Source organism: Cyanistes caeruleus, chromosome 7 (genome assembly GCF_971803275.1).
Source record: "Cyanistes caeruleus chromosome 7, bCyaCae1.hap1.1, whole genome shotgun sequence".
NCBI classification, from domain to species: Eukaryota; Metazoa; Chordata; class Aves; order Passeriformes; family Paridae; genus Cyanistes; species Cyanistes caeruleus.
In genome coordinates, this window is record NC_141707.1 from 11,109,912 (window position 1) to 11,122,874 (window position 12,963).

At 38.5% G+C, this 12,963-nt stretch overlaps 1 protein-coding gene across 1 annotated transcript; it reads right to left on the bottom strand.

Moving 5' to 3' along the window:
- Positions 1-1,027: 1,027 nt before the first annotated feature.
- Positions 1,028-10,270, bottom strand: MSTN (myostatin). Its single transcript, XM_023930719.2, has 3 exons — positions 6,714-10,270; positions 4,514-4,887; positions 1,028-2,422 (listed from the first exon to the last, which is right to left on the bottom strand). The coding sequence occupies exons 1-3, from the start codon at positions 7,084-7,086 to the stop codon at positions 2,042-2,044; spliced, it is 1,128 nt and encodes a 375-aa protein (XP_023786487.1). The 5' UTR covers positions 7,087-10,270; the 3' UTR covers positions 1,028-2,041.
- Positions 10,271-12,963: the final 2,693 nt, after the last annotated feature.

Genomic DNA, 12,963 nt, shown 5'->3' on the forward strand with positions numbered 1-12,963 from the left:
GTTGTACTTTAAATTCTTGTGGCTTTACCGAGAGTCTGTACTCCAAAAATTTTTAGATTTTTATTTAGTCTGATGGTGTTTTGTGGGAAACTAAATTGAAAGTGTATTTAAGGGCCCCAGGGACCTGCTCTGGTGAACTGCATCGGGAGAAGCTGAACATCTGCTTGATGCTCGGACACAGCTTTAGCAGAAATCCTAATCATTCAAAAGAAATTGCAGAAAATCTGTTTGCTTTTAAATTTCAAACCGCATAGCTCAAACTTTAAGTTTTAATGTCCTTACATACAAGTTTTTAAAAAAAGTAAAAAAAACTCAATACAAAATATTTACCACCAAGGCAGAAAATATATAAAAGAGGAAGGGAAAGAAATGCAGTTTTGCAGTTTTAGGGTGGTTTTACACAAAGGAAAATTCAAAACTGAATTCTGGAATATAACAAAAACGTGCATCATACTAACATGAAGGTGTTTTAACAGTGATTGTGTTGTCTTAACAAACACTTGGTTTACCAGTTCTATTTCACATGTGAAATAAAATGGACTTTATAGTAAATAGATCTTTTTAATTTCAATTAACATTTTTTAACTATAAGGAAATGTACAGAATTTGTGTGGAAATCCATGTACTATGTTTACTCAAATACAGAAAATACTTTGCTGCAAACTTTTAAATATAATAAAATGCATTTAATAGCAATCTTTTTTGGTTTCATCATTATTTATGAACATAACATTCAAAATATGGAAATTCAGTTGTGGATCAAAATGACCATAAAAACAGTAACCCAAAGAACCTTATAAACATGTCAACAGCCATCATTTATCCTAGATGGCTCTACCAATGTAAAAAACATATAAAATGTAGAATAATTCTTAACATATGGTTTACTTTGTTGCATTGTTCCTACATATTATGTGTGTTAAAATCCAGAAAATTGTATTATGAAGAGAATATTGATGTTTGTTTATTAAACTAAAGTACAGGTTAAAGTCATTCTTTTCTTGTGATGAACATATACCAACAGTGATTAAAAAATAAACATTTATTTACAAAATATTGATGCATACATATTACACAAGTCAGTATATATCAAAGTGGTTTTTAAACAATATCTGTAGCAACCAACTATTTGCATTGGTTTACCATAGTGCAAACGGTAATGTTGCAAGGCAGGTTAAAATGTGGGACTGCAATTTTAATGTTGGATTTCTCTGCTGCCTTCTGTTTTTTCTATGGCTAGAAAACTATTCCTTTTAATTTAAAAAATATCTATTTCTTGCGAATGTTGAATAGTGTACCTGAGGATAGGGCAAATTCATTATTAAGCCTAAATTCTTTCACTTATATAACTATCTTTCTGTTTACTCTGCTTACGTAGCACCATTGCCATTGATTACTAACATACTAATGAGAAAAAGGAATGGAAACACGCTAAATACACTATGCCATCCCTAATTTCAGGGTTTGTCCATTTATGTGGAATTTCATCTGATACATTTCACAAGTATGCACTATATATTCAAGTGTTTAAGGATGAATCTGGTGGTATTGTGTAGTGGCGTATATGTTACCAGTATATATGTTCCTGTAAATATGATAATAAATGAAGCTGTGAAGAAAAGAACCTAAAAGCCTTCTGTCCTCAGGTGAGAAGGAGCTTGCCTTTGATTACCAATGTGTACTGAAATCTGCACATAAATTTGCATCCAAATGACTGAATATTGATTCCCTCATAATGTAAGAACTTGGTGGATTAAATCCGGTGATTTTGATTGTAGCTTTTCTCTTTTGCTGGCTTACGAGCAGCCATCAGGTAATTACATTGTCCCTTAGTTCACGTTCTGTAGCTGGTGCTGGTGGCACACAGGAGGTCGGCAATGCCTTGTGTACGTAACTTCACAGTTTGAAAGACTGGTGAGGGGGTACAACTTTTTCTATTTTTTCTCTTTTTTTTTTTTTTTCTGGTTTTTTTCTTTCTTTTTTTTTTTTTTTTTTTTTGGTAGCTTCCACAATTTGTGAAGCGGCGGATCCGACGAGGATCTCATGAGCACCCGCAGCGATCTACAACCATGGCCGGTATCTTGCCGTAGATGATTTGTTCCTTGCCGTTGAAGTACAGCATATTGATGGGGGACATCTTGGTGGGCGTGCAGCAAGGGCCTGCCGAGCCCCTGGGGTTGGCTTGGTGCACGAGGTGGGTGTGGGGGTACTTTTGTAAAAACACAAATTCACATTCCCCGGAGCAATAGTTGGCTTTGTATCTTTTAGGAGCGATAATCCAATCCCATCCGAAAGCTTCGAAATCCACCGTCAGCGGGTAGCGGCAACATCGGGATTCTGTCGAGTGCTCGTCACAGTCGAGACCGAAATCTCTGCGGGACCGTTTTGGTGTGTCTGTAACTCTGACCTCTAAAAATGGGTTCTGTGAGAAGAGGAGAAGGAATTGGGATAATTTCAGAGGTAAGCCCAAGTTCACTAAAAACATGCAAACAGTACTTCAGATTCTGAAATTAAGTTTGCAAACAGAATTTGACCTACAGTTCTTTTATAGTTATTTTATAGTTCTTTTATAGCTCTGTATTTCCCTGCTGTTTCTCTACATAGAGCTTTAAGACCTGAGAATTTGTCTCTGAAATTACCATTGTCTCAGTGCTAGTATCTTTTAACTGCTATAAGAGCAGATTTTTATTTTGATGTGGAGTTTGTTTGTTTGCTTGCTTGCTTGCTTTAAACTCTGTAAGAGCTTTTTTTGAGTCCTTCCGAAATTCCCTTAATTAAAATCATATTGAATTCAGGCTTTCTGGATATCAAAGAAAGATCTTTGTCCAGACCAAGGAGGACAAAAGTTGCTCCTCTATGGCTGCCATGCTCGAATGACACTATGACTGAATGAATTTGGAGGGGCAGCTAAGTATTTTGACTCCTGGAAGAGTCCTGTGGCCAGGAATGTACTTTTGGCAGATCTCTGAGCCACATGCCTCCTACTGAAGGTGTGTTTCCACAGTCACCAACTGACACTAGAAGGAAATTGCAACCTTCACGATCGTGAGTCTGAAAAAGTTCCCAAAGTTTCTCCCTTCCACACACTGATTTCTGCCCCATGTGTTGGTTTGGCACTGCTGGGTCCATCCCTTGAAGACCATTCTTCAGGAGTTACAGCCCAGCTGACTTTGTTACACAGGTTTCCCTCTCCCCAGATACTTGTGAGCTGTGGAGCTGCTGGAAGTGCCCTTTCCAAAGGTAAATTACATGGGGAGGTGTTTGATGGGAGGGGCACCCCTGTACCGGGAGGGGAGCTGCTGGAGAGGAGCTGGAGGGAAGAGAGATTTCCTCTCCTGTTATCAGCTGTCCCTCTACCCCTTCTCTGCCGCTGAAATGTTTATTTATAGATGATGATAGCCATGTATGTATCATCATTTGAATGGATGGAGGTGGTAAGGACATGCCTGATCATGATATCCAGCTGGCCTGTTTCAAATACACGAGATCCACATTTATATTGAATGTACAATCAAGATATCACAGAGTTTTCCTTTTAAGCACTTTTAAATTATATTATACTGCTGCGAAGTTAAATGTTGCATAAATATGGTTGGACACAATGTTTTATTTCCAACCTAAATATTTCTGTGTTTCTGTGATCAACAGATTAATCTATTACATAGAAGTAAAAGCAGAATAATATTCTTCATTCAAAAGGAGGTATCACTTGGTTGTGATAAGTTCAGAAATTTGTATAGGTTGTAGATGATTTGTGATTAACAGAAACAAATAGCAAGGGAAGTGCTGTAGTTTCGCTTTAGGTTTACTTCAGGTGTAATTGTAGGTGCACTTCAGATGTAATTTTTTCATCTATTTTTATAAAAGCAAACCAGATAGTTATTTTGTGCTCTTTCTTGTCATGTCTCGATTATTGTATCAAGCAGAATTTCTCTATTCAGATATTTCTAATAGATAGAATGATACACTCTACCAAATAACGAAAGGTGAAGATCTTAACATTATGAAGATCTGTTCTTACCTTCATAAAGAAACAATTTTTTTTATTGTTAATAGAAAATACACACATAGAGAGTATGTAGGAACTCCCTTGACTTCTCAATATTGGAAGCATCTTTCCTAGCCAGTGAAAGAATCTAAAGACTGTTTTTTAATATTAAGTGAAATAACTTCTTATTAAGAAGTTCTTATTATTATTGTTCTTCTTATTATTTGCTCTCAAAATTGAAAACAATGTTACTATTATAGTATCATCTCTCAGTAATTGCCAAAACCTTTTCTAGTTACTGCCTCGCAATGTCTCTCTGAAATACTGCAATTTCTCTGAGTTTTTTAAATAGGGAAATGGAGGCAGAGGAAAGCTATTGATTTCTGGCATAATCACAGAGCAAAGAATGAATGAATTGAATACCCAGAACTTTTATCTTCCATTCCCTAAACAATGCATCCATTTTATCCTTAAAACAGAACTTAAATGCTTTTCAATCAAATGGGATTTTCTAAATAGACTTACCAATCCATCTTCCCCCGGTCCTGGGAAAGTTACAGCAAGATTCCGTCCGTTCTCATCAAAAGCTTTTATTTCGATGCCTAAATTGGATTCAGGCTGTTTGAGCCAGTTTTGCAACACTGTCTTCACATCAATACTCTGCCAAATACCGGTGCCTGGGTTCATGTCAAGTTTCAAAGATCGAATTCCAGTGTATCTTGTACCATCTTTCATGGGTTTAATAAGTCTCAGGATCTGCACAAACACCGTTGTAGGTTTTTGGACTTGCCTCAAGTATATCCACAATTGTGCTTTTACTACTTTGTTATATTGTATTTTAGAGCTAAACTTAAAGAAGCAACATTTTGGTTTTCCCTCCATTTGTACAAGAAAATCAGCTATAAATGAATGGAAAGAACAGATTACTGAACAGGGAACAAGAAAAAATGCGTATATAAACCTGACTAATTTTTTTCAGACTGTATAGAAAATATTACATAATGTTATAAAGAGTACCAGTAACAAAGTGGATTTAATTTAATTCATTTTCTGTGGTTTACACTCTACTGCAATTTTAGTGGATGTCAACAAAATTATTATTCTATCACCTACTATCAATTCACTTTTGCCAGTCACCTCCTGAGGACCTTCATAAAGCATGCAGAATAGCAGCTTTGCATAAGCTGACTCAACACGTGTGTGGTGATCCAGCTATTTCTAATTTACTCCAAACCCTCAGCCTGCTGCAGACCATACAGCCCTGGGCAAACTGCACAAACACTTACATTTATTTTCTCAGTGGGAAGAAAATAATTAAGGGGATTAATATAAGGATCATTTTGTTTTCATTTGAATAATATTAGAGGAAAGTCACGTGCAGCACTGCGTTCCTCCTTCCTGTAGCCTACCATGCAGCTGTCATACCTAGTCATGGCAATATCTTTCCATGCCAGGATAAAATGGGTAGTACTAATCCTAAATGGTGCAGGGCTTTAGCGTTCATAAATCTCATCACTTAAGATACCTGTCTCTTTAGTGCATTTAAAATAGCTCATGGGCTTTTTATAAGAGGTAGGAAATGAACACAGAGTAATGAAATACAGTGACTTTTTTTCAGTCACTGTAACTATGTAGCAGTTTGATTAAAAATGGTTATAAGCCCTTGAACATAAAAATCTGGAATAAAAGTGCAGGCAGACCTCAGCTTTGTGATAAGGCTGCAGTAAAATCATGTTATTAAGTGCCCATCTTAATAATTACTAAGTTGAAAAATTTCAGTGAAAAATTTACTTTTTCATCTCTGGGCTCATTTTTAGCTGGTGAGAGCAGCTGATATAATTCTCGTCTGCATATCATAACGATATCTGTAACTGCTAACATGCCTTATATGTCCTGTCATATTTTTCCTTTTTGACATCATATTCATAAGTGTTATTTTAAAAAACAGCTGCCATAGTCAAATACTTTAGCTGATGAAGAACATAAGATACTACAGTATTAACTGTGCAAAAGATACTTGATAGGAGCCATAGCAGATGTTTAGCACTCAAAAGATAACTCAGAATCTGCTCATTCAGTAAATGCCTTCATTCTTCCTTGGCACGGTTACGTGAGCTGATTGCTATAGCACGGACATTTTTGCATTTAATCTGTTACACACATATTTGCTTTAAATATATAGTTTTAACTCTGAGGTGGGTGGTGCTAGTTTATGGGATCAGCAAAGAGGCAAGAATTTAACTCTCTACTTGCACTTGCTGTAGCATGTTGCAGTTAGGTAGGTGTAGTGCTCTAAGCTGCATTTCTGTTGATTTCTATTGCTTCCAAAAATACTGGCCAGTGAAACCTCCCTCACAAAAATATAGTTCTCTCATTATCTGCACTTGTACTTTATATTTGCAAGAGGAAATGCCCCGAGTGCTGCAGATAACGAAGTTCACTAAACTGCAGATCTCCCTTTGCTTTCTAAGGCAATGGGTAAATCCTAAGTGCTAGGGGCACACACATTATAAGGAGCTGAAAACCAAACAGTAAAACAAAGGATCGCCACACGGTCATTTGAACCTGGCTCAAATTCTTTAGAAATAACGCTCTTCTCCCTCCCTCCAGCAGACTTCAGCCAGCAGCCTGTTGGGAGAGCCTGAGGAGGAGTTGTGTGGCTCTACAGCAGGGAGACAACTCTCTCGGAGGGGCAGTGGGAGGTGAAAGAAGCAGGGTTACTTACACTCTGTAGGCATTGTGATAATCGTTTCGGTGGTGGCATGATAGTCATCATCTTCCAAAGAGCCATCGCTACTGTCATCTCTCTGCACATCATACTGATCAATCAGTTCCTGCAGTGGAGGAGCCTTGGGTAAAAGTTGTTTAATAACATCCCTGCTAATGTTAGGAGCTTGTTCCAGACGCAGTTTGCTGAGGATTTGAATTTTTATGGCTTCTATTCTGGAAGATTTTGTATTCTGTCTCCACGTACAAGCATTGCACAGTCCGTCCTTTTCAGCGTTCTCTGTGGGCTGACTACTGTCATCAAGAGCCACCGGATCAACTGAAATCAGCATGAACAGGTAAATAGAAGCATAGAGCGCTAGCTTTTGCATGATCTCACATTCAGTGCAGCACTTTTCCCTTCTTTTTTTTCCCCCTCCCCCTTTCCCTTTCAGTACTAAACAGATCCGTGAAAGCAAATGCAATCTGAGAGACAGCTTGCCACACTGGTGTACCTTATATATTCCAAGGGGGCTTTTTATACTCCAACTTTGATTAGGCTCATGTCGTCAAACCCGACGATTGGTTGCTGTCCCAACAATGAATCTGGCTGTCAGAGGGTAAAGCCCTGTCGATCACAAGTCACTAGACAGCGTTTAGTTACAGCCAGGGGTGAACTGATTTATCTGGGTACTTTGCAGAGGATATGCCTTCACATTCTGAAAGGATATATTTCCCAAGTATTATGGGCAGCAGTACTGAAAGACAGCACTGTCATTCTTAAATATTATACTAACTGTGTACTTGTACTATGAATCAAGAGAAACCTTGCTCTAAACTTGCTTTAGGTTTCTACCAGTCTTTCTGACTTGAAAGTTTGTTCTATTTAAAATAAAATCCCAAGGGGTTACTTTTAGCAGGCAGGAAAATAATACTTTAGAAATGGATTGTTAAGAGTACTAATTTATGTTGTTCAACAACTAATATATATTCAGCAGTTCTTATTTCAGAAAAGAATAAGGGTTTTCCTAAACACTAGCTAATGTAGTATTGGAGGTTTTGTGAATATCTGACATTATGCAAATGCCTGTCTTATTTGTTTGCCCCTTTAGCATATATTAAAATACACAGAACAAATACTTTACTGAATTAACAATCAGTAATGAAAAATGAGTCTCTCCTCTCTTCATGCTGTCACCAGAATCCTGGACAGTAAATTAAGTATCTTTAGTAGCAAAGGTATTTTTAAGGAATATCTTTAGCTACTCACTCTAATACTAAACAGGAATGCTTCAACTTGCTTTTTTCATTATTAGTGAAAGCATTAAAAGACTTAAAATATTTAAATCTCTACTGTGTCTCTGTAACCTTTCATGTTCTCCATGTAACCTTTTCTTTCACTTCAAAATGTCTCTGTATTATGCCAACCTAAGTGATATCTCTGTGCTTTTTTACTTTCCACTCAAATACTTAGAAATTCTCTTATGTCCTGCTTATATGTTAAAAATACAGATTTAATATGCTTTCTGCATAAGACATACATCTCTGTGTGATTGTATTGGTTATGGCTTATAAAAGCTTACATTTGAACTTAAAATCAAATGTAGTTCACATTTGATATGCTGCTAGCAATAATTATGGAGCTCACACTTAATGAGAGGGGTGAGGGGGTTAACACAGGCTGCATGTCACAGCAAACAGAAACTCTGGAACTGGTATGTATTGTATACATTTGTATATTTGGAATCTATGTATTACAGCAATGGGAAATCCTGGAATTTCATGCAATATGCCAAAGTTTCCCGAATTTAGGACTGAATTTTCAGTTTCTCACAGAGTTTATTTTCTTTTCCCATTCTGATTACACCTAAAAATATGTCAGACAAAGTGTTTTGCATGTGTTTCTGTAGGAAAAACATTAGTATAAGTAAAGCTGTGGACAGAACTCTAAAAAAATTTTTTTTTCCTCCTGGTCATTCATATTCTTTTTGTATCACCTCTCCAGGGCATGCAAATTCACTGTTTACCACAGAACTGAGCCTAATATTCACCTAATAACCAGTGACATAAATCACAAGTATTCAATTGAAATTGATTGTCCTGCCCTGGTGTAAAGTTGATGCAAGTAATAGATGTATCATGCTCACACATTCCTGGCATATAGCTTTAGGGTCAGACCCTTATATTTTGATTTTAGCCAAAAGCCATGTTCAAAGCAAGCATTTTGCTGCCTCACCTCCTGAGCATTTGATTTTTGCACAGAGACCGATGCAGCTACTCTCAACATGTGGTAACACAAATGGGCCGTGCTTCACTGGAGCAAGAGGACAGGAGTTTGCAGTGCAGACTGCCTGCCATGACTATAACATCTTTAAAACAGACTCTTAGTGCATTTCAAGTGTTGGAAATGTGTTTTTATAGAAGGTGCATAGGATGATTCACAGTAAGTGCTTTCTGAAAAGCACTGACCTGTTAGTGAATTTTGGGGGGATTTAAGTTGGGGGCTGCTTGCTATTTCTATAGTTAATGTCATGATAAAAGTATTTGTTATTATTTCTTTATTTTAAACTATATTTAATCATATGGCTATAGAAGGGAAAGTGGAAGTTTCCCCAAGTGGAAACTTCGACAGGTACCACATTTCACAGCAAAAACAGTTTAAGATAATGCTCCATCAATAATAATGCTGGAAATAACGATGCAGTCATTGATATGAAAGTAATTCAGTGTTCTGGCAGACCATGGCTAAAAGCCCAGGGAGAGGGGCAAGAGAGGTGCTCAGCAAAGCAGCGCCTCAGCACCGTGATCCTCTCGGGCCGTGCTCTGCAGCCACACTGGGACTTCTCCTGCTCCTTCTCCTGCAAGTCCTCCCTCTCTGGCTGGCCAGCATGAACACACAGAGCTTCAAGGCTCTTTTCCCAGTTTTCTGCAGAGAGTCCATTAATCTGCAAGCAGGAGTCCCTTTGCTCCCTTCTGTGCAGCATTATTTATGGCTGCAGCACCAAGGCCTTCTCCTGTAAGCCCAAAACCCCGGGGAGCTCTGGGCAAGGGCTCAGCTTGCTCTCAGGTGACACGGGTGGCAAACAGACCCTGCTGAGCACCGCTGGTTAGGAGGCAGCAAGAGCAGCTGGAATGTGACACAGGGGATGGGGGTGACAAAAGCACCCCAGAATTCACCAGCAGCTGCATAACAGAGAGCAGTGTTTTTCCATTTCCCTCATAAAATTCATTTCATGTGTACTCTAAATACAGGCTGTTAGTAGAATACTTTTCATCTTTTATGGTTGCTGGCTTATTCTTTTTTCTCTGAAATTGCAAGAATTTAGGCAAAAGCACAAAGTTGCACTTGATCAGGAGCTATTGAAGGATCTAATCTATTTGATAATAATAATAGAATATGTGATTTATTTTTCTGTCTGACTGGAATTGTAGTGGTTTTGGGAAAATTATGATGACTACAAGTGATGAAAGGTGATGACTACAGAAGTAGGTGATAGAAGAGAAAAAAATAAGTGATGAGGAAAAAAGGTAAAAGTTTTTCTAAAATTTATTAGGCAAAAAAATAATTTAAAAAACCCCAACAACAACAAAACCCTACCACATTATCACTAGCAAAACTAAAGAAGAGTTAAAAATGAAATGCACATCTTACTGAACTTTATGGCATTTTAATATTATCTTTGGGATTTGTGTCATTCTACCCGTTGTGCCTGCCAATAGTGAATAGTATTCCCAATCCTGACTATGTGAAGATCATGGCTCCAGGCCCCCAAAATCAAGCACAGCAAGAATGTTCCTTTGTAAAGGAAAAAGGCATACATCTGTCTACCTGGCAACTTCTCCTCTACTTTCCTCCTTCCACCATCAGCTTTTGGAAAACCTTAAAAAAAAATTTTAAAAAAAAAATTTAAAAAGGGAAAATAATCCAAACCCACCCCCTACAAATTTGATAAAGAGGTTTCAAAGACATGCTGTAACTGCAAGTTCTATGGAAAAACAGTGACTGCACAGAGGAAAAGGAGATTACTAATGCCCTCCCTGAGGAGAAGGCGAGCAGAGCCCAAGCATTACCCATCCTTTTTGGCAGGCTCTCGTCAGGCAGGGAGCTCGTGCTCCCTCGGCAGCGCTCAGCACGCCGCTCGCCCTGGAGCATCCGCAGCCTGTCACCCCTGCCCGGCCAGCAGCGCACAGGGACAGCAGGCTGAGAGCTCAGCTTGTTTTGGGGGAGGACCAAATGGACATGGAAGGCAACCAGGACATTTCTGAGAAAAGGGAGAGTTACAGGAGTATGAAGGAGCTGCTTTCCTGGCAGGGGAGGAAAGGGACATGGGTTATAACCCTGCCAGCAACTGGACGACTTCATCCTGCTGTAGGCTGCATTTTCAAACATTTCCTTACAGCCTGCAGGACCATAAATTCACTTTTTTTTATTCTGTTGTGTAAGTTAAATGAAATAGTTCTCATAATTGATTCACCTCAGAAGGTAGAACTGGAAGAAACAAAGCAGGTGTTGCAAAATGCACTGTAAATCCGTGATTGCTATTTGTGTTGATGTCAAGTCCTACCTCTGAACCAGTTGGCTTCTCTCCCTGGTTTGCTTATAAGGAAGAGATAACATTCTTCCTGAGCTGCTGAGGAAGGTACTAATTGAGTAAGCTTTTTTCTCACTTTTGTCAGTACAAAGCCTAAATTCAAGAATAGCAGAGTGAAATTGATAGAAAACTCCATTTTAAATCTTTTTGGACTAGACTCATCTCTCTCTTTGCTTCTGTAAGCTGGAAATAATGTTTGTGCTGTTATTTGGTTTGGAACAGTTGAATTTAAATAGACAAATTCAAATATATAAAATGTATTGGAGTGAGGGTGTTTCAAGTGCTTAACTATTAGTCCAGCTCACCAGGTGCTTTCTTTTAGCCCCCTGAATCACAAGATGAATGATTACTTTGAATCACAAAGCAGATATAAGACCATGTCTATAAAACACCTAGAAAGAACTCTTGCAGTAACAAAACGCCTATGGAAGCATCATCCCAATTACATTATGTAAATGCATCTACTGTAAGGCAAACACAGCCACTTTTAAACTTATTACCATGAACTAAAATATGAAAGCTGTAACTTGTGTGAGTTCTTGCTCTGGAACAAATGGCCTGGAAGAGTTTATCCTTTGCTGTACTATTTTTTTTTCCCCCTATAAAAAGTAGTCATATATAACCTTCTAATCATTCTGCTGTATCAGCTACTGGAAATCAGCTTCATAGATGTTGATGGTATGAATATTCAATTCTCTTAGCTTACCAAGAAAGAAATACACCTTGGTTTTACCAGTTCTGAGTTCTAGATATCCTATTTCACACAGGAAGAGAGCAGGTGTGGCTCAGGGTGTGGATGCCTTGGTACACTGACATCTGGATGGGGTATCCCGCAACTCCTTCTCAGCCCCTGCTGGCAGGTGGTTTTTCCATGAAGACAGAGGCATTCAGCAATTTGGGATTTTGAGTGATTTCCCACGAGGAGTGTGTGGTTTGAGAACCAGGACAAAATGTCACTCTGTCTGGCAGATGATTTCCTGCACTCAGGAGCTGTAGGTGTTGCACTGGTGAGTCCTGCCTGCTAAGGAGTGTCTCACAAGCCATGGCATGCAATTGTGCAATGGATAAAATGGGGAAACAGGTAAAACTGGTGGCAAAGGGCTGCTGTGGCTGTTTCAGCCCATGATGCACCTCTCACCTTGCCCAAAAGATGCTGCTGAACCTAGGCTTTGGGGAAGTTGTACAGGGTTACCTTCAGCTTCTGGCCGTCTCCCTCCTGCCTGCAGCTTTTGTGTTGCTGTGCATAATTGTGCCTGTGGAATTAGGCCAAAAATGCCCTGTTGCTTTTTTCTCTCCTGCATGTTCCAGTACACATTGCTCCAGAACCAATCTGATACAACAGCTGAAATGAAACCTAGAAAAAGATAGGGAAGTATATTAAGTTCATTAAAAACTTCTAAGGAAGAATGCAGTTATAGTGAAAGCTTCCAGTTTTTCTGAGTTCTTTTGTATTTCATTATTTTACTCTGCAGCCTTTACTATGGTGTCTATATATATGTAAAAGAGCCCTGTTAAATATCTAGTTAATTCTAAGGGTTCTGCCCTTCTTAAAGGATGCTGTCTTTTCTTTCTTTTCTTTACAGTTGTAGGTTTTCTGCTTTTACCCAGAATTCCTGACATTCATCCTGACTTTCATCTTCAATGTCTTTTAAAATAGCTGTGTCAGCTGCTGCATTG